This window comes from Myotis yumanensis, unplaced genomic scaffold, assembly GCF_028538775.1.
Source record: "Myotis yumanensis isolate MYYU_CA2020_CCGP unplaced genomic scaffold, mMyoYum1.0.hap1 SCAF_6, whole genome shotgun sequence".
Classification (NCBI taxonomy): domain Eukaryota; kingdom Metazoa; phylum Chordata; class Mammalia; order Chiroptera; family Vespertilionidae; genus Myotis; species Myotis yumanensis.
Genome location: NW_027223757.1, coordinates 86,429,254 through 86,450,883, shown reverse-complemented (window position 1 = coordinate 86,450,883; position 21,630 = coordinate 86,429,254). Strand labels below are relative to the sequence as shown.

Below are 21,630 nucleotides of genomic sequence, written 5' to 3'. Positions count from 1 at the left end.
ACAATGAAATACTGACAATCACAATAATATGGATGGATCTTGAGAGTATTGTGCTAAGTGAAATAAGTCAGATGGAAAAGGACAAGAACCATATGATTTCACACATGTGGAATATAAAACAAAGCAACACAAGAAAAAGCAAACAAACAAAAAAACACAAGAACAAAAAACCTTATAGACACAGACAACAGTATGGTGTTTACCAGAGGGGTTGTATATGAATACATATACCAGCCAGCGGGGGAGAGGAGAGAGAGTAGGTGAAGCCATCCCCACCTGCCAGCTTCCTGTCTTTGCCTACTGATAAATAGGGATACTCATGGCCAGATTTTCCATTCCTCCCCATCCTGGCGCCCTCTGTCACTCAATTAAAAAAAGATAGGAGAGGGCCTGGGGGAGGGGTAGACAGCCTCTGCTTATAAAGCCTGTCGCGTAGCAGGGTGAGCACACTCAGCAGGCCTGCCCAGTCCTCTGCCTGTCATCCCCAGCAGATTTAGCTGCTGACAGCTGCTTAGGACTTTGCTGCCAGGCCCTGGCCCAGACCGCCTCCTCTCCTCTCTCTCAGTGACTCCCCAGCCACAGCCCCACCATGGCCCAGAAAGAAGAGGCTGCCGCTGCCGCCACCACCACCGAGGAGTCTGTGCCTGCCTCCCAGAATGGCGAGGATCTGGAGAACCTGGATGACCCCGAGAAGCTGAAGGAGCTGATCCAGCTGCCCCCCTTTGAGATCGTCACGGGGTGAGAGCTGGTGTGGCCTGGGTCCTCCTCCCTAGAGGAGCAGGGGCTGGGGACAGGCAGGGGGATTTAGGACAGTCATAGCAGGAGTCAGGGTCCAACTGTGAACGTGCGCAGGTGTGCAAGGTAGGGGCTGCTGGAGACACAGCAGCAATCTCGCTTGGCTTCTTGAGGTGACACCCTGGACCCTCTAGTCAGGGGGGGTAGGAGGAGTTCCTTGGAGGCAGTGCAACCACCGCTGAAGCCTCCTGGTCTTGGGACATCACCCGCCTCTCTGTTCAGTCCCAGGGAACCTTGTAAGGACACTGGCACATTTAAATGTGGCCCCAGTCATAGGGCCTCCTCCCTCCCTTCTCTCTGCTTCCCAGTAGGCCTCTCCTCTATCTGCATGTCTCCCTCTTTGGTTCTCAACTTTCCTAATGCCGCGACCCTTTAATACAGTTCCTCATGTTATGGTGACCCCCAATTTCACTGTTACAAATTGAACATAATGAAAGCATAGTGATCAATCACAAAAACAATTATGTAATTATACATGTGTTTTCCGATGGTCTTAGGCGACCCCTGTGAAAGGGTCGTTTGACCCCCAAAGGGGTCACGACCCACAGGTTGAGAACCACTGCTTTAGAGCCTCCCTCAGGAGGGGAAGATCCTAAAATAGGATCATCCTTCCCCAGGCCTGAGTGAGAAGCAGTTTTGTCCTTGTTCAGTCTTTTCTGAGCTTCCCCAGGGCCTGTCCACCTCCACCCCCAAGGAAACAGGTCACAGTACAGATAACAGAGGCTAGGCCAGGAGCTTCTGGACAGAAGAGGGACCCCACCCCTGTAGCCACAGCCCAGCCTGGAGGAGCCAGGACCCAGAGCAAAGGGTGAGGAGGCCCCACGCAGGGGCTGCTTACAGGGTCCTTCTGTCTTGTCCACATTGTGCGTCTCTAGGATTAGCACCAAGTGGGTCTTCTTCCTCTTCCCTCTGTGTCCCTTTAAGAGAAGACCCTGCTAAGTTTCTAAGCGAAGAATAAGAGGGGGATACGTGGGGCCACATTTCCTCCTGAACCAAGGTTTCCCCCCTGGGGTCCAGCAAGGCGCACAGGCAGAGGAGTCGCACTAAGGGGCGTGGTGCCTTCAAGGGGCAGAAGGATCCCTGGGTGGCAATGTGACCTGCCACTTTAAGCTTGGCAAGTCACTTTCCAGTCCAGCCTCCGTTTTTTCATGTGTAGCATGAGCAAGCTACGCTAGCTGATTTCCAAGCTCCCTTCTAGCTCAGGAATTTTCCAATTTCTAAGCGAACCTTAGGGAAATGCATCCTAATTCCAGAGGCAAGAATTCAGGGTAGAGCATTTGCCCATACCCAACCAAAGCCGCTCTCAACCTAGGATTAAAAAAGCAATGGGCACAGATGAATATTGACATAGGGGCCGCCGAGAGCCGCAGGCCAGCAGAGTCCTCGGTTCCAGGAGCTCGCTATGGAAGGAGACCCTTTTTCTGTCCCCTAAGCACGCTGGTGCACGCTGTCCTGGTCTCGCAGACGAGCACACATGCGCCTACTCGGTGCAGGCTGTGATCTCCCCACACAGGGACAGGGTAGGCTCTGAAGAGAATCAGACTGTGTTTGTTGAGTTAAATAGGCTTTGGAGTCCCAGGGTGGCGGGTCCTAACGGGTTAAGTCCTCTCGTGTAACATCTGTCCAGCTCTTTATAAGCATGGCAAACGTTCACATGCATGAGCTCATTCAACCCCCAGCACAGTGCTAGGAGAGGGAGCTATAGCATTGTCACTCTCAGACGGGGAAACTGAGCGAGGGAGATTGAGTGACTTGTCCAGGACCTCAGAACCAGTAAGTGGCAGGTCGTCTGACTCCAGCCAAGTGACCTTTCCACTGTTCTCTTACTCATTCTGGTTCCCAGGTTTACCAAGCAGAGCTCCACCTGTCTCCATCTGCAGGGCAGCGTGGTTCAGAGGCTTTCCCTGACCTGTGGCTCAGAAAAAGGGTCACAGGTCGGGCAGCTTTCTGGGCAGCTCAGGGGGGAGGTGGAGCCCTGAGTGTTTCCTGGCCACAAGTGACAGCTGTGGAGAGCTGTCTCCTGGGCCCCAGGGGTAAACAGGCAGCTTAAAATAGCCCAGAGGTGCTGCTATGTCTATGCAGGGACAGGATGAGGGAGTGACTTTCCTCTCCTTTCTTCTCCAGATGCCCTAGAGTCAAAGGGGTCCCAAGCAGGTCCTCTCCTAGCCTGTGCCACAGGGGTGAGTCTGTCCATACTACTCCTTAGAAGTGTCACAAACTAGCAGAGAGCAGGTGGCTTTTTAGCAAAGAGTCTGAGGTGAGAAAGGAGTACTGGGTAGGAATAGAGAGAGATACCTGCTTGTCATGATTCTGGTTTGAAGAGGGCACTCAGGATAGAAGGAGACCTAAGACCATCCTATATAATAAAAGCCTAATATGCTAAGTGTCTGGTCAACTGGTAGGCCATTCAACCAATCAAAGCATAATATGCTAATGATATGCTAAGGTCTCTCAACCGCTTGCTATGACGTGCACTGACCACCAGTAGGCAGACAGTCAACTGGTCAACCAGTCAGTATGACACACACTGACCACCAGGGGGCAGACGCTTCGACTGGTAGGTTAGCTTGCTGCTGGGGTCTGGTCTATCAGGACTGAGCAAGATGGGCCAGACATGCCCTGGAGCTCTCTCACAGTCCCCTGGCTGGCCAACCTCTCATGTCCCTCCCCAGCTCTGATTGTGCACCAGTGGGGTCCCTCGGCCTGGCCTGTGCCCTTTCACAATCTGGGACCCCTCAGGGGATGTCAGAGAGCAGGTTTTGGCCCGATCCCACAGGCCAGGCCAAGGGACACCACTGGTGCATGAATTCGTGCACCGGGCCTCTAGTTACCAATAACTTGGAGGATAGTGTTAGAAGGGGATCTAAAGCTGTAGTGGTGGGCCCCCCGCCAGCTCACATTGGCTGAGAGTCAACTGTGCATCTCTCTTCCCAAATCCGAGTTCTTGAAATCGCAGTAATGCAAGTGTTTACTACAGAAGTCAGCAAAGTTAGAAATGAGGGTCTTTTCACTTTCTCTCAGTTTCCTGGGTGCTAAGCTAGCACACCACTGAAAGACAGGAGCCTCTGAAAGTGATAGGAAGAGTAGAGAAGGGCTGAGGTTGGTAGTGCTTAAGATGGGCTCTGAGGGTTAAGATTTGAGGCCAAAAAAAGGCCCCATCCATCAATGCTAAGTCTAATTTTTGAGCATCAGTAGTTGATCAAAACCTGAGGGGTTCAGCTACTCAACCTATCTTTCAGATGAGGAAACCAAGCCTTGGAGGGATGAGTAATTTGCCCAAAGCTAGTGGATGGAGTGGGGCGTGCACCCCAGGACTGTCTGACTCCAAATTGTCACGCCGTGTCTAAAAAAGCCATAAAGAGGAGTCATTTGTAGTCAACAAATATTTATTGAGTAGGAATCATTTATTTGCTGCCCGTTTCCTCCACTACTATTTAACTTCCATAAGGATAGGGATGTTGCCTTTTAACTGCTTTGTCCCTAGCACCAAGAATAATACTCAGCCCATGCCCAACCAAAGCCACCCTCCACCTAGGATTAAAAAAGCAATGGGCACAGATGAATATAGACATAGGGGCCGCCGAGAGCCTCGGGCCAGCAGAGTCCTTGGTTCCAGGAGCTCGCTATGGAAGGAGATCCTTCCTTCCATAAGTATTTGTTGGTAATAAGTATTTGTTGTTGAATAAAGGAGTGAACTAATGAGGAGCACCTATTGTGTGCCGGGCTCTCTGTAAGGCATTGGGATAGGGAATTAATTGCAGGGGAACTTCTAAAGGAGAGAAATTCAGGATGTATGAAGATCCAGCAGCAGTAGGCCCAGAGAGGATTTCACTGGTCCCCGGCTGCCTCTGGACTCAGCATGCTCTAGGGAAGCACCAGGCCACCAGGATTGGTTGTGTCCCATCTCTCCATCCAGTGATGGGTGACTGACTGTGGCTTAGCCTGGTAGCACCTGTGTGTTTGTCTTTGCCTCTAGTTATTTGTATATGATTTTGCACGAAGCTGAACCTGCTATCAAGGGGTTATTATGGAACAGAGATGAATGGCACATGCAGTGATTTCCCTTCCGGACACTGCTTTAGTTTCCAGTAGTTTACTCTGGCTGAGGGACAAGGCAGGGTTCAAAGGAAAGGGACAGGCAAGGAGTGAGGGGCCTTCACACCATTGTTAATGCCACAAGCCCCACACCCCTTACCCTGGACTCTGGAGCATGCTGGGAAGGTTTGGTCCATAAACAATAGAAGACAGGATGGCATGGCTCAGTGGTTGAGTGTAGACCTATGAACCAGGAGGTCACCATTTGATTCCTGGTCGGGGCACATGCCTGGGTTGCAGGCTCGATCCCCAGGAGGCAGCCGATCAATGATTCTCTTTCATCACTGATGTTTCTATCTCTCTCTCCCTCTCCCTTCCTCTCTGAAATCAATAAAAATATATATATATTAAAAAGAATAGAAGACAGCACTGACTCTGACCACCCTGGTCTCCTCTCCAATGAGGGCCAGTGGAAGGTCAGAGCTCAGTGTAAAGATGGCGCTGCTCAGGAAAAAGGCGTGGACTCAGGGCCTGCCTAGGTCAGAATCCTATCCAGAACTGCCAATCAGGAGCAGGCAGCCCACCACACCCCTTCTCAGGGCTAGGAAGTCGTCTGTTCCAACTCTCAGCTTCTCTCCACTCCTCCTTCAGTTGAGGCCCACTTTAGCATTCACTTTGAAAGTTGTCTGAAAATGGAAAAGGAACCTGAAACTGGCAATTCTGCCTCTTTTGAACAGGTCTAGTGAAAGAAAGCTGAAATGAGTCAACACTCAGTTACCAGTGAATGGATTTTCCATTCCCTAGATTATCTTGGAGCAAATATTTAATCTCAGACCAGCATCTACTGCCCTCCAGGTTGCTTCTTTTCACTGTATAGATTTTTGTTTAGAAAACGCAAATGTTTTTAAATGTGAACATGGGAAGATATATATATCATAGGCCCAATGCATGAAATTCATGCAAGGGGCTTGGCCCCCTCCACTGTGGCTTCGTCCAGAAGGATTTCCAGTCTAATTAGCATATTATGCTTTTATTATTATAGACATGTGTGCATATATATATATACACACACATATATATGTGTATATACATACATACATACATGTGTATATATGTATACACACCTATGTATATATACACACATTTACTCACATCCCTTCCCTTCCACCAAGCAGACCATCATCCCAATTTTTTTCTAGATATCTGGAGTCTCAGTTTCCTGCCTAGAGAATTGCAATGCCCAGTCCAATACCCTGGGTCTAAGCAGATGAAATGTGAATGGCCTTGACTGCAGAAAGTATGAGAAAGTGGTACTTAAAGAGGCTGGGGGTAAGAATAATGCTGTTGGTTTCTGTGCCTGAAGAAGCAACTGAGCCCAGGTATAAAAAATTCTACCATCTGCATCTCTCTCCTGACCACCACTCCAACACACACACACACACACACACACACACACACACACCACTTTAGCAGTAACTTATCTGCTGGGGTTCAGAGTATAAGTAAATGTGGTCCACCGGCATATCATACTACTTAGAAAAAAATGTTTGTGATAATGTAAGAAGTGTCACTGTTTCCCCTTCTACCAGTGGGCATAACGTGTTGGCTTAGTTTGTGATTCTGTAATGTCACCCAAGATGAACATGTTGTCTTAGCTCCCTGGGGAAGTTTCAGAGCTCTACCAACTCTGTTGCCCTGGTTTCCCTCAGGGGCCCAGCTCTTTCAGTCCGTGGGAATTCCCAAAGAACATCACTTGATCTTTATGCTCCTTCCAGAAGACCAAACTGGAGAAGCCAAGCAAACCCAGTCTCTGAGGAAGCCCAAAGGAAAGGCTGGGAGCCAAGGCCTTCCCTGACTATCCTTTCCCCCTTGAAAGCACTTCCCTCTCTGAGGCATCTATTTTGTCTTTCTATTGTCTCTGCTGAGGGGCAGGGCAGACCATGAGGCTGCTGGCCAGAGGGGTTAGAAAATGATATTTATAGAAGTGAACTTTCCTCCTCTCCCTTGGGTTTCACGTTTCTCTTGGTCCTCTCCCCTTGCCCAGGGAAGGACGAGGGAAAAACACCAGAGCTTAAGAGGGGCTGAGAAAGCAGCAGTCTCAGACCATCAGGCCAACTGGCAATTGCACGCTGGGCCAAATTCATACTCTAGGCTGGACTATACTTGGCCAAGTTGGTGCAATACTTCTGGGGGTTCCAGAAGGAAACCCGAGGGACCACTGACAGCCATTGCTGAAGCCCTCAAGCCAATCACGAAGTCATGAAAACAGCAGGTCCTCCAATAACCACGTCTTTTTCAACATTTCATTATAACATTGATGAGATGCCATCGGAACTTAAATCTTGTTTATATCATTTAGCCTATGGTAAAATTGGGTTCTTATATGTTGTTTTGGTTAAAGTCGCAGAATTTATTGACAACATGAAGTGAGGACTTCTGAGAATCTATCATACAGGTGGCTCTGGATTAGACTCGGGGTGGGGTGGCGTGGTCTGGCAAAAGGCCTTGAAGAGCAAAAAAGGACTTGGGCGAGAAAGGTAAGCTCCGTGCTTCTTGGAAGGGAAAAGCCACTCGGGAAGAGAAGGGGTCATTTAGCAACCGCGAAGTTCAGGAGTGGTCTGGTGGGTGAGTTTATTAGGGAGAGCTAATCCCAGCAGGGGCTGAAAGAGGAGAGGGGCAGCATCGGGTCATCCATTCTCCCAGAATACTAAGTCAATAACAAACACATCCAACCAGGGACAGAGGGGCTTAGAGAGCTAAGTATAGCACCCAAAGGAACTCCTGGGGCTGGGTCCTCAAACACATCCATCTCTGAAGTGGAAACTTAACTTGCCAGCAAGGGACACGGAAACTTGGGGAGAATAAAGTTGGTGATGGGAGGAAGGGCACACTGCAGGGCAACAGCTCAAGTTTACTCAGCTCTTTGGCACCTGCTGCTTACCCCTAACAAGCCAAGGCCCTGGGATGCCAGGGATTCCCCTGCAGCCCAGGGAGTTAGCTGACCTCTTTGGGGAAACAGAAGGCAGGGAGAGAAGCAGCAGAGAAGTTAATGGTTGCCTCGGGATATCTTCTGGGGCAGCCAGAGACATTGCATTTTTGTTTTTATTTTTATTTTGAGAATTTTTATGAGTTTATTTGAGCCAAACTGATGACATCTGCTTGGGGGCAAGATCCCAAATGCTCCCCAGAGATGACATTTTTTAAAAAGAAAACATTCAACCTGTCCAGCTGGTGCTAGTCATCCCCTGCTCTCCCTCTGGCACTTTCACGCTCTCCTATTCTAGCTCCTTGGCCTTCAAACCTGCACAAATCTTCCTATTTTAGAAAAACACTCCCCTCCACATAAAGATAGAAACAACCTTCAACTCTGATGTCCTGTCTAGTAGTCTGTCTGCACTTTTCTCCCCTTCTTCTTACTACTAAACTTTTCAAAGACTGGCCGCAGTGGTTCAGTGTTTGAGCGTCAACCTATGAACCAGGAGGTCACATGCCTGGGTTGTGGGCTTGATCCCCAGTTTCTCTCTCTCTCCCTCTCCCTTCCTCTCTGAAATCAATAAAAATCTATTTTAAAAAAACCAAAAAAACACAGCCTTTTTCTGCTGCTTTCCTTTCCTTGTCGTCCATCTCCCCTTGAAGCCACTGAACATATTCACCACCAAGTCTGGTTTCCTCAGACTCCAAGTGGGCTGTCTCTATTTCAGGCTTTCTCCAGCTTCACTCTGTCTGCTTGAAGCCACAACAGCCCTCTTCTGTGGGCATGACTTTTACTGTCTTTCTCTCTTTTCTTTTCTGTGCACCATTCCGGAAGTACTGCAACAGATAAGCAGAATAGACGGAGCAAGCTCCTATTCCACCTCCCTGCTCCAAAAATTCATTTAATATATCATCCTTGGGTAGAGGCCATATCCGATATTAAAATGGTAACAACAGATACTATACTCGATCTTAGCCAAAGAGAAGCAATTTATTGTGTCTTTTGTTACTCAAGAACCTGTAACAATTCTCTATTGCCTCCTGAATCAAGGCTAAACTTTCAAGAGCCTTGATATGTCCTTCACTCTACCTACTCCTTTTTAGCAGTTTTCTATTGTTTGCAGCTGTCTTATTTATATCTCTCCTGTCCAGCTAGAATCTAGCTGCTAGTTTATAAGTATCTGGAGGGTAGAGGCCAAATCTTAGAAGCTAAATCATATCAAGATACCCTTAGGTAGTGTGGCCTCCAAGATAAAAATTCTAGGACAACCTTTCTTTCACCTGAGGGAAAAGACAGGCTTGAGAAACAGTCACTAGGAGAGCGTGGTGGCACTGCAAACTGTAGGCCATTCTGAGGGAAGATGCAACATACATGAATGACAAGGAGGAGGAACGAAGCATGAAATGTTCTGCGAAATCTTTGTCTTGCTGTCATGAGAAATTGTATACGGTTGCTACTTTGTAAAATTACTATTTGAACACTGCTTTTCAAACCTGGCCACAAATTAGGATCATCTGGAGAGCTTTTTAATATGCTGATGCCTGGTCCCTCCTACCCCCAGATGTTCTGATTTAACTGGCTTTGTGTGGGGCCCAGGCATTACTGGCAGAGCCTTCCAGGTGCTTCTAATGTAGAGCCAGCTTAAAGAGACATTGACTTAGAAATGTAGGTGTGTGTTGTGCACAGCAAGTGTTGGTGGTTGTTTGGAGACCCTTCCTGATGGGGTGACCAGAATGCACCTCCAGAGAAACCCTGTGAGATGCTTTCATGCCTTTTTGTCCCTCATGCTGAGGAGGTCTGGCCCTAGGAAGAACTCATCATTCTCTCTTCTTCCCTGCCCCTTTGTCTTCTCGACCCCACAGGGAGCGGCTGCCTGTTAACTACTTCAAGTTCCAGTTCCGGAATGTGGAGTACAGCTCGGGGCGGAACAAGACCTTCCTCTGCTATGTGATTGAAGTGCAGGACAAGGGAGGCCAAGTGCAGGCATCCCGGGGCTACCTCGAGGACGAGCATGCAACTGCCCACGCGGAGGAAGCCTTCTTCAACACCGTCGTGCCAACCTTCGACCCGGCCCTGCGCTACAACGTCACCTGGTACGTGTCCTCCAGCCCCTGCGTAGCTTGCGCCGACCGCATCATCAAAACCCTTAGCAAGACCAAGAACCTGCGCCTGCTCATCCTGGTGGGGCGCCTCTTCATGTGGGAGGAGCCCGAGATGCAGGCTGCACTGAAGAAGCTGAAGGAGGCTGGCTGCAGGCTGCGCATCATGAAGCCCCAGGACTTCGAGTACATCTGGCAGAATTTTGTGGAGCAGGAAGAGGGCGAATCCAAGGCCTTTGAGCCCTGGGAGGACATTCAGGAGAACTTCCTGTACTACGAGGAAAAGTTGGCCGACATCCTGAAGTAGGCGACTGCGCTCAGCCTCACGTGAGTCATGGCACCATTACTCCAGTAACAGGGCTGAAGGCTGGAGGTCCCAGGTGGAACCAGTGGGGTTAGATTTTCCTTGGGAAAGATTTGATTTTTCTGCTTTGGGTTGACTGTAAAAACATTTTAGGACAGCGGTTCTCAACCTGTGGGTCGCGACCCCTTTGGGGGTCGAATGACCCTTTCACAGGGGTCGCCTAAGACCATTGGAAAACACATATATAATTACATATTATTTTTGTGATTAATCACTATGCTTTAATTATGTTCAATTTGTAACAACAAAAATACATCCTGCATATCAGACATTTACATTACGATTCACAACAGTAGCAAAATTACAGTTATGAAGTAGCAACGAAAATAATTTTATGGTTGGGGGGTCACCACAACATGAGGAACTGTATTAAAGGGTTGCGGCATTAGGAAGGTTGAGAACCACTGTTTTAGAAGATCCTCTCTCCTTTTATTTCCTCTAAATTCCTCTCCCTAAATCCTGTTCCCTCCTACTCTTTTATATCAGACTAACTTTCCCTATAACATGGAATCATAGGGTTGACAGGAATCTGAAAGCTTTCATGAGAAAGTCTGTATTAAGGTTTAGATGGCACAAGAGCCTACTACTGGAAAACAGCCTAGAATATATTTCAGTCCCCTAAATATGCCCCCATGGGCGTGTATCCAGAATTAGTAATGTAGATGCCTTGCTCCCACCTCCATTTGCAATCCTACCATTCCATTTTTTCCTCTAAAGCAGGTGTTTCATTCTATTGGGGGTAATTTTTTTTTTCATTTTTGAGACTTTTGAAATTCCCCAATTTTTGGCCAGAGCAACTTTCGTGTTTTCAAACAAATGATTCTGCTTTGAGGGAGACCAATACTTGCTGTGTGAATGTATAATGCAAGAACATTTTCCCAGTGTTGAAAAGACAGCAGAACTCAGAAAAAAATGCTGATTGCAGGGATGGGGATAATATAGCAACACACTCTTCCATGCAGGAATGTTTAAAGGGTTAAAAAATGTTTGTAAATTAGGCAGCCGCTCAGAAGTAGCCTCCTACAGATATCAAGATGTAATAGGAGAACTGGAGGTAAAAATTAGCTATTTAAGTAAATAATTAGGACACAATTAAGGCCGATTTGGCCTCTTGCTGAGGGTAAATTAGACTCTTACAGAAACAGGCCAATTACCCTCAGGAAAGAGGGTAAAGAATTCTTTACTATCTTTGTTTTAATTTGGTCTTTTCTAGTTTGCTCCCACAGCAATGCTATGTATGGCTAAGTCCCTTTACTAGGCGTGAGTTACTGATCAAAGTCCTCCAGTAACAGGGAATGGGTCTTCACCACCCTCTTTAAGAAACCTTAATTTTGGAATAACATATTACTAAAACACAAAAGAAGCATGCTTCCATGAAGTTATTCATTTTTGGTGTCTCTCTTAATATACTTAAGACTCACTTCATAAACACGTTTTGAAAATATCAATTTCTGGAGGTTGATGTTGGCAGGAGTGTGCTATTAGACATGCACTCAGGGTGCCTGGTCATCCTCCAGATCAGTGGTCGCCAACCGGTGGTCCGTGAGGTCCCAAAGGTTGGCAACCGCTGCTCCAGATGAGCATTCGCCAATCCATAAAGACACAATTTTCAGCCATTTCTTAAAAAAAAAACAGGACCCATTCATTCAATTCAGTGAGACTATGATCAGGTAATGTCACGTGGTACTCTACGCATATAAAATAAGACACCACTTTACATAGTAATACAATCAGATTTTTAAGGGTGACCTTTGAAGATACAAAATTAGCTTTTAAATTCCTTGAAGATTTTATTAGGGTAATTATAAACCCTACATAGATTCTACAGAAAGACTAGTAGCTTAACTTTTAACCCTAGTATACTTCTTAAACATCTTTCAGAGTCATGGGCCACTTCTTCCAGCTGCCTAACTAGCAAGTCCTCAGGGATTTGTGTATGTTGTTGTTGTTTTTCCCTCATTAAGTCAAATGAGATGTCTAAATCTGCTATAAAAATTAAGCATTTCAGGGAAGATTAAATAGAGCTTTTAATTTTAGATAATTGAGGGTTGTACCTTATGCTAATCTAAACAGAAGTAAATTGATAAATCAGCTTGATGGAAAAAGTCCATTTCTAAGTCAAATTCTTCTTAAAATATTATTGGACATTTTCCACATTATAAGCCTCATTCCATTAGTGGACATAGCTATATTATCTGGACCCATTATTGACAAGCTTCCCAGTACTCTATTTGAGTTGCTCATGTTCCTGAAGGAAAAGGTTAAAATGTACTAAATTTAAAAAAAAAAAGGGTTGTTACCTAAAAGACCTAACAAACAACTATGCTTTAGTAAAATAATCCCAAGAAATAGGCATTTGCTAAAGAAAAATTTCCTCATATTTCTTATTCCATCTTTTTAAAAAATGACAGACTAGGATTTAGCCATGTATTCAACTCATAAGAACAAAGTTAAAGCAGATCTCTTCTGGGGTTTTTCTGTGTGAACCATACCAAACATGAATGGAATAGATCCAACCCTGGGTAAACCAGAAGTCACAGGACACAATGGAGAAATTCTGGGACTTGGGGAAGGCACACAGAAACAGTAGTTAAAACAGAAAATTCTTCATTGTTTGGGGCCAGCACGGCTCTCAGTAACATGTTTTCTGTTTTCTCAAGGTCTGCCTGCTGCCAAGAGATGGCGGTGACATGTATGGGCATCTGGGACACGCCTGACTTCCTAATACCACGTGGAGCTGGACAACATTTAACACCAACCAATCCCACTGCACAAGGCCCTCTAAGGACTCAAAATATACTTCTCATGCTATAAATCATTTTATCGGTGCCTCTCTCTCTAAGGCTGCTCTTGGGAAAGAAAAGAGTTGCAAGGAGAAATAGCAAACATATATGGGCACCAGGTATCATGGGTCTGAGGGTCCTAATTATTCCCCCAAATGGGCTGCTTAAGGCAAGAAGCCTCGGACCCAAGATCTGTGCAGATTTTTAAATATGTCCAGAAATGCATTTATGTTAAGTTGGTCTTTTTTTTTTTTAAGAAAAATAAGCAGCAATAATAAAAGTGGCGTGATTTTTCTGTGACCACGTTTTTGAAGAAACTTGGACATTTAGATGTTAACTATGGACAGCACTGAAGTCCCAGGAATAGGGATTTCCCAGGCTACATTTTAAGTGGGAGGGAAGCTTAAATCAGAACCTGGCTAGGCAACACAGGATACTAACTCTCCCATGTAGACTTCTCATCCTGGTCTTGACCTTCATAAAATATTTCCTTCCAAGATTCCTCAGTAAAGGGTGAAACAAAAGGCATGGGAAATACTTCTAAAATATCCATGTCCCAACAGCCAACTAATAAGCAATTAGCCTCTTGATTAATTAGAGGTGAGTAGGATTTTCATGTTGACACACAATATGAGGAGTCAACATGTGGTACTTGATGGTGATGGCAGGATGATGTCAAAGTCTCATTTCTTAAAAGATCTGAGTCCTGTGTAGAAGTAAAATTTCACATGTGAATCGCTGGGTGGCTGCCAAACTCTAATTAGGTTTCCAGGAATAATGTGCTCATTCTGATTATCAGGCAATGCCTTTCTCCAGGCTTTGAGTGTGATAAGTCATCGGAATTTGACCCCAACACTATCTACAAATAACAAAACATTTTATCACATCCCTGCTGAGTCCAGGAATTTCACTTACTGCCAGTTCTCCACAAAACTAAGCTTTGTTAAAAGAATTGTGAAAGTTCTTACTCCATGAGAAAAAATTGCCCTATATAGAAGCAGCAATGTTTTCACCCAAGTGTTAAGATTTATGTGCATAGTTTGCAAAATAATTTAATTCTGATTTTTCTCTTATTACCCATTCTCATTTTCAGTTTTGTGTATTGAGACATTCCTTCCCTTCTTTCCCCCTTAGTTTTACCACTAGTAATGAACAGAAGCAAAGCTTCTTCAAGAAAAGCCTTAGTCTAAAAGTTTGATCATGAACTTGCTCCTGCCCTACCCCACCCCAACTACATGGAGAAGTTGTGTGTTCCACACAGAGGTACAAAAGATGTGGAATACTTTTTTAAACTGCTGCCTCATATCAGGCTGCAATGTGATAAGAACACAAGTCTAAAGTACAAAGGTTATATTTAACCAGTGCTCTCCTGCTGTTTCAACAAGCACATTCTAAAATCCACTTCTTGTCCACTTGAGAAAGCAAGTCCCATGAAGGCCCAGAATTCACTGAAGGGAGAAAATCAATAGTAGGTCTAGCTGTTTTAACTCATAACACCACAGTACAGGGGACGGGGGTGGGGGATGGGGCGGGGGGAGGGCGAGGAGAGATGAAAACTCCACTTGTTTTCCCAATACCCCTGATACAGAACCACTGGCTAAACTCATGAACTTTCTTCTCCCACCACAAAAACAAGAGTAGATAAAGTGCTGCTTTCTTAGCTTAAGAAGAGGATTAATATTTACTGCTCTCCCTCCCAGCTGGTTATACCTTAGTGTCCTCTGGAGCTTAAAAACAAAGAAACCTGGCCATCTTCCCTAACCCCCCTACTACCAAAGTAGAAGTTTTTTTGGAAGTGAGTCTTTTTTTGAAGAAGATTCATATGGATTGTGTTGAGAAGTCATTACTCCTCAGTGAGCACTTTGCCAAGCATTTACCATACATTATTTCATGTTTCATGACTGAATTCAGAAAGGTTCAATCACAAACTATGTAGTAAACAGAAGAGTTCACCATGAGTGGTTTCTAAAATCCCGCCCTACCAGTGAGCTGACCCATAGATGCCATCCATTCCTATTTTCCACTTTGCTGCCTTCCCACTAGACCCGTCTGATTTTTCCAAATTAAATTATAGGTGAATCCTCCGTTATCCAAGTCTAGAACAACACAAACATGTGTACAGAACTTCACTGTAGCCCAAGAAGATATTTATTTTCCCACTTTCCCCCCCACAAATTCCTTGTTAACAATGTAAAAATCCATTTTTGTAATTTAAACAAAAGAAACACACCTCAAAATTCTTTCCTAGGATGAATTTGAGGACATACGGATAATAGAAAGTCAATGCACAAATGACAAAAAATGCAAAATTAACTGAGTTAATTCTTCCTGAAATTTCTCTTAAACAGCAGAGAAGTAGAATCAATGCTGCCACCTAGTGGCAAGCCAAACAAATTAGGTAGCATCCTGGGGCAAAAAAAAGGATCATAGGGCCCAACACCTGGTTCCCTGCCTAATATTATCAGGCTATTACCTACCTTCCTGAAAAGAAAAGAAAAAAATCACAGCAACATTTCCCAAGCAATCCCTCCTTCAGAGTCCCAATCCAATCATGGGAATTCAGAAACCCAAGCATGGCCTGTGACACAGACAATTTCACATGAAACTTTCCTCTGATCATTTTTGAAGTCAGTTTGCCCAGTCCTGTGGCCCAGTAGGAATGACACAGGAAAACATGGTCACATCCAAAATGCTCATCTGTTCAGAGTGTGTACACAGTAATTCTGATGTCTGTTGCCTCAAACACCTCCTCAATTATTGTGGATACATTTTCCCATTGCAGACGATCAAGACCACACCCAATCCTGAAAAAGATAAAACATCTCCATTGGTTGCCATGAAGGTGTCTAGGAAATCAATCCCGCTCTCTTCCTTTAGGCTGCATTCCCCCAGAGCATGAGAACCAATGATCTGATCTCGCACTATAGGCAGCCATGGTGGAAGCTTGGAATTCCTGTTGTGAATCACCCAAGGCTGTTCCTGACAGCACCATCCCACAGCTGTCACTTCTCTTTTACCTACTTGTTACCACTTCCCCATTGTCCAAGCAACACTGAGCAAGGTATAACTGCTGTGACACGGGACACACACTATCCTTCTGTCTGCTGATGAAAACTAACTGTGGGAGGATGGGGAAAGACTGGCATTTTAAAAATACTTATGATCATGGAAAGTTAAGCAAGATAAAAGAAAAAGAGGACAAAGGACAGGATCTCTGCAAAGAAAGAAGATGGAATGCTGAGAAATGTCAAGCTGACTGCAATTCAGTTCTTTGCAACACCCTGGTGAAAAACCTTTATTGACCCACAAACTCTATTACCTAGCACTTTTCTTCTAAGATGTTGCTTTATTGATCCTCAACATCTCTGGGGGTGGGAAGAAAGGCTTTAAAATGCTAATCTCATGTAATGTGATGATTAAGTCCCTGAAAAAATATTGTGATTTAAAAAAGTTTATGATACATAATCCTTAAGTATATTAAAGACCAGTGTAAGACAAGGGACCCTGTAGTCACTTAAGTAACTTAGAGCTTGAAATAAACCCACATGCATGGTCAGCACTGACTCAAAACTAGACTGACAGAAAGAGAGGTGAGCCCAAGCCTATTTCCTGAAAAGGATACAAAGGACCTACTGAAAAACCCCAATGTCATTCCTTAAGTTCCCAATAGGGAGGGTCTAAGACAGTGATGGCAAACCTTTTGAGCTCGGCATGTCAGCATTTTGAAAAACCCTAACTTAACTCTGGTGCCGTATCACATATAGAAATTTTTTGATATTTGCAACCACAGTAAAACAAAGACTTATATTTTTGATATTTATTTTATATATTTAAATGCCATTTAACAAAGAAAAATCAACCAAAAAAATGAGTTCGCGTGTCACCTCTGACACACGTGTCATAGGTTCGCCATCACTGGTCTAAGACATTACCTCAGGGATATATCCTCTGGCTACTGCCCAAGGTGACCATCAACAAGCAGGCAGTTTAAAAGGCAGAGATCCTTTACAGCTTTTTTGGGGCAGGTTTAACAGGTTTGGGACACCTGCAGTGGCCCAGAGGGAAATCACAATTGCTCTGTCTTGGTTCTTAAGCTTACATTGCTTTCAGGAATCAAAGCTAAGATTCAGGCGGAGGACACAGAAATTTAACAAATGTGATTGAACAATGGTTCCTCCCTACATAGGTTCCTTCCTATGTAGGTTCCTGCCTACATAGGTTGAGGCAGGTGTGGGTTTTAATTATCCTGAGTCACTCAACCCAAGCTAAGAAATGGATATGCTTTGGCCTAAGGTCTGACAACTGGTTCACTGGTGATATTTTTAAAGTTTTGAAATTTGCCCACCTTTAAGTCTGTATTTTGGATTAAGCTTGTAAGTCATTTGTCTAAACCCCACCAATCAGGTCTTCACTTAGGGCCCTGGATTTCCTTGCCTGGGCATGGAGAGGTCTGTGACTCCATTCTTCAGACAGTGGGACTTCATGGCCTCTAAACTCTTCTGTAAGTTTTCATAAGTTGGCTTGTGTGAAGCCCTTTTCTTTGTAATCTGAGTACAAAGAAAGAATTCAAACTTCTATTAGTCCAAAATGATAGCCAAAGAAAAGCCATCACATTTCCCAACATCCTGATAATTAAAACAAAAAGTGTATTTTTATAGAACAGTCTAAAACAGGGATGACAAATGTCATACTGTCCCTTCCAGTTATGGGAAGCCTTCAGGAAAATCAACTAAATAGGGCCTGAAAAATCCAGACACTGCCAGGTAATAATCATTCCTTCTCTCAAGCCCAGGAGGTTAACAGGCTGTGCCTATTGTGTATTGTTTTTAAGCAAAGTAGGTGAAAGTCTTTGTGCCACTTCCAAGAGATAAGCTGCCTATCTGTAACAAGAACCCATACCACCCAAAAGCATCCTAAGTTTATTTACTTAGAAACTATGCTTGCTTGCCTTTTGTTTCTCTATAAAAGAACAGAGACAAGCTGGTAGTGCTCCAAATAATACTGAAGCCCCAGCAGCCTTACAGACAGCATTCAAAGACATGACACCCTTAGTGCGCTGTCCACACCGAGCTCTTAGTGGGCTGGATGGAAGTCACCCAGCACCATCACCAAAAAGCCACTCTTTCTGGGGCTGAGGACCATGTGGCCAGGGGAAGACTCCCCACTGAGGCAGCAGGCAGGCAAGCGGCTGAGTGCATTTGATGGAGGATGAAAAACTGCTTTGGGCAATCTGTCTCAAGACATGATAGTTTCTCCATCTCACTATGAGGAGGAAGGAATTCAAGTACGAGAGGCATCCCTAACTTTTCCAGGTCTTAGAGCACAGGCCTTGGGAAGACGTCACATTATCCTTCCCACGGAGCTGGATGCTTCTCTTCTAACCCGGAGCTCCACACAGCCTCCCCACGGGACCTGAGCTGGCATGGGATCAGCAGCTTTGTGACATCTTTGGTTGTCTAGAATGGACTATCATGATCAACACAAATTCAGTGCAGCCTATCTGTTCACCAATCCTTAGAACATATTGAGAATAGGCCCCATCTTACCAAGTAATATATGTATCGCCCATCTCTCTTCAGAACAGCCACTTCTCCAGATTTCTTTTCTAAGAAAAAATCATTTAATAGTAGAAAGAAAATTGAAAATCAAAACACTGATCTCCATTCTTAGATTTTAAAAAAATCTTTAGATTGGTTTACCTAAACCTATTGTCGCCTATGAACACTTTGCTCAGCAGCCTTCCTAAATACTGTATTCCTTAGCATCCAGCTTTCCTTAATCATGTTTTCTCAACCCTATTTTCCTCATACCCCATATCTCCTGTCCTGCTCCTATTTTCAAGTACACCCTTACTGTTCGCTTAAAAACTTTGTCTACTGCCTAGAACTGTTTTAGAATATACAGCATTCTTCCTTTGCCAAATGCATGTTCATTTTTACATACAAAGAGCTAATGTTTAAGCATTATGGGGAACATAAGTGTACAAAAAAGTTTCTAATTATAAGCTTTCCATCAAGAAAAAGTGTCATGTTCATATACAACTACAATACAAAGCAGCAAGAAATAGCTTTTTTGAAGGCTAGGATCGGAACCACTGGTGGAGGTGATTGAATAAGCCTGGACTGTGGTCTGAGCGACTGCTTCAGAAGCTCCATGTGACTCTACTACACAACTCTGGTTTTAAATCACTGGCGGGAAGTGACAGGAGAGGTATGTAAGCAAGAGGATTCTAAACTCCTAAATGCAGTACGGGTAAACAGAGGCTCTTGAATGCCACACTAGTAACTGTGGATTTTGCTAAGCACTTCAGAATAATTAAGGTTTCCAGAGAAGTGGAGTATTATCAATAGAGCTTTATGGTAGAGGAAGGAAAGAAGAGAAACTTTTACAAGAACTTTGGGCGTAATAAGGACCCAAACTAGAGGCTATTTTTGTGGAGGAAAAACTTAGTCTGATGAGTAAAATGAAAGTACTCAGTGGTCAGGAACCTCCTGTTTACATGTATATCTTGTTTAATGAGTATAACGAGGTCAAAAGATGCTCCAGCCAGGGAATAAGAGTTCAACTGTTTTTCAAAACTCACGTTGATTTAACAGTTCCTGCACCCCTCCAAATTTCTTCTTGAAGAGGACAGCTATCCCAGCGCCCATCCGACAATCCTCACTGATACAGTGGGCTAGAGAGTCTGTTTTGGGGCATGCAAAAAGGTCTCCTTTCACATAGGTGATCTAAAATGTGCAAGGGGGGACAATGTTTTATTAGCTACAGAAAAATACTAGTTTTCCTTTACATTACCCACCACCCCTCCCCACCTTCTTGATCAAAAGCCAACTCCTTAGAATTTAAGCAGTTAACCACGCAAATTAAAGCCTATGTCAAAGGAAAGTGATGGCCGGTCTCTGTCTAGGTTGCATTAGCCTTTCTAACATAAATCAGCTGGGGCGGGGGGAGACAATTCAATTATTGGTTTCATGAAAAAGTGTTTATGTTTGTGACCTCAATTATTCCGAATTTCAGTTCACTGTAAGTGAATGGTTATTACGCACTCTGCTTCCTTCTGCATCCTCATTGGGGCTGCTGGCCATGACGCCGAGTTGCTATCTCCAGGATTTAAATGCTTCTCCAGCTATGAGGAGGGAAAAGTCAAGAAAAAGGCTCAGGCAGCCTGAGTATATTACATTCAGATCGCCCTGACCACCCACTTCTTCCCCTTCTCCCCCCTAAACTCCTATCCCTGCATGTGACCTCCCTGCACGTGACCTCGTCCGGCCCGTGGGAAATCACACAAGGCGCCTGGGGCCAGGAGGGGGCAATGCCTTCGGTGGACGGCAGGCGGGCCCGCTCGCATTTCGCGCCTTCCCGGGGCGCCCGCTCCGCCCTCCAAGAAAAGGCGGCCCCAGGACACGCCTCCGCCTCCCCGGCGCCTGGCGGGCCTAGGGCAGCCCCGAAACTCGGTGGGTTTGGCCTCGAAGATAGGAGGGACTTCGCGCCGCAACTCGGGAGCGTACGCGCAGGGGAGGGTACTGCCCGCGCAGGAAGGAGAGGGAAGGCGGCCTCCCAGGCTCACTCCCCTCGGCTGGGGGAGGAGGGCGGAGCCTAGAGGAGCCTCCCACCCTCGTCTCCTACCCCACGGCGGGTCAGCGAGGGTGCACAGCCTGTCCCGGGGTCCCGTGGGGAGGAGCAAGGAGGCTCGCTCTCAGCCTCAACGTACCGGGGTTACCCTTCACCTGAAGTCGGCCGTTAGAAGGTCCCGCCCCGCGGGGAAGGGCTCCAGACCCGGCCCTGGTAGGTGGGGAACGGCCGACGACACCAGACGTGGAACCAATCCCGCCACGGCCCTGGACAGTACGCACCTAAGATGGCCGCCCACCACCCGGGAGCGACGCGGGAACGGGCCCCTCTAGCAAGCTAGCCCGACCAGCACTCTTTGGTGATGGCCGCCGAACTTCCGGCGGTGCATACCGTGCAGTCTCCCGCCGCCACCCGAGCATGCGTAACGAGACCGCCACCGCGAACGGGAAGGAATGGCGCTTGCGCATTAGCCCGGGGTGTGCCTCCCGTGGCCGCAAAGAAAGGGGTGGGAAGTTGGCCAACGAGCTAGTTAGCGCCTGCGTAGTAATATGTTCAGGGCAGTGTCCTAGTCGAAAGGCCTGGCGCGTCTAGAAGACGCCGGCGTATTTTTTCCGTCGGGCGGGGTAGCTATTCCGGAAAGTGGGCGTGGCTGCGGGGACGCCTGCGCAGTGCTCCTTCAACGAGGGGTGGGGCGTGCCCCGAGCAGGGTGTTAGGGGGCGTGGTTTCAGAAGCGCCTGCGCGAAGGCGGTTGGAGGGAGGCCCGATTCCCCTTTGTTCAGATTCGCCATTTTGCGAGGCAGCGGCAGTGGCGGCGGCAGCGGTGGCTGGAGCCTCTGATTGGGTTTCGGAGTCCGGTAGTGGAGCCAATCAGCGCGGGCAGCGAACCGGGGGAGCGAGGCACGGTGAGTATCAGGAGCCAATATCCAGCGGCCCAGAGCCGGCCCCAGCGCCCGGATTGGCGGGTCTCGCTGACCACTCAGGAAAGGCCCAGGCTCCCGTCGAGCCCG

The 21,630-nt window shown here is 46.1% G+C and overlaps 3 protein-coding genes and 1 pseudogene across 11 annotated transcripts in view; 2 read left to right on the top strand and 2 right to left on the bottom strand.

The window, feature by feature from the left end:
* The first annotated feature begins 451 nt into the window (after positions 1-451).
* APOBEC2 (apolipoprotein B mRNA editing enzyme catalytic subunit 2) lies at positions 452-13,350 on the top strand. Its single transcript, XM_070418632.1, has 3 exons — positions 452-738; positions 9,667-10,230; positions 12,928-13,350. The coding sequence occupies exons 1-2, from the start codon at positions 590-592 to the stop codon at positions 10,208-10,210; spliced, it is 693 nt and encodes a 230-aa protein (XP_070274733.1). The 5' UTR covers positions 452-589; the 3' UTR covers positions 10,211-10,230; positions 12,928-13,350.
* On the bottom strand, positions 8,617-8,794 carry LOC139013414 (U2 spliceosomal RNA; annotated as a pseudogene).
* Positions 13,351-15,175: 1,825 nt separating the features above from the next.
* OARD1 (O-acyl-ADP-ribose deacylase 1) lies at positions 15,176-21,203 on the bottom strand. 4 transcript variants are annotated; one of them, XM_070418634.1, is made up of 6 exons: positions 21,013-21,203; positions 20,097-20,176; positions 19,634-19,778; positions 18,597-18,655; positions 17,485-17,597; positions 15,176-15,854 (listed from the first exon to the last, which is right to left on the bottom strand). In XM_070418634.1, the coding sequence occupies exons 2-6, from the start codon at positions 20,133-20,135 to the stop codon at positions 15,752-15,754; spliced, it is 459 nt and encodes a 152-aa protein (XP_070274735.1). In that variant the 5' UTR covers positions 20,136-20,176; positions 21,013-21,203; the 3' UTR covers positions 15,176-15,751. The 4 variants fall into 4 exon arrangements, with proteins under 4 accessions (XP_070274735.1, XP_070274737.1, XP_070274734.1 ...); XM_070418636.1 differs by lacking the exon at positions 21,013-21,203 and adding an exon at positions 20,904-20,974; XM_070418633.1 differs by lacking the exon at positions 21,013-21,203 and adding an exon at positions 20,762-20,890.
* A 239-nt stretch (positions 21,204-21,442) lies between these two features.
* The window catches only part of NFYA (nuclear transcription factor Y subunit alpha), a 28,800-nt gene continuing 28,612 nt past the window's right edge, over positions 21,443-21,630 (top strand). For all 6 annotated transcript variants that reach the window (XM_070418631.1, XM_070418630.1, XM_070418627.1 and 3 more), the window contains exon 1: positions 21,443-21,525. The gene's annotated coding sequence lies outside the window, so the exon portion shown is untranslated. The remainder of the gene's footprint in view (positions 21,526-21,630) is intronic.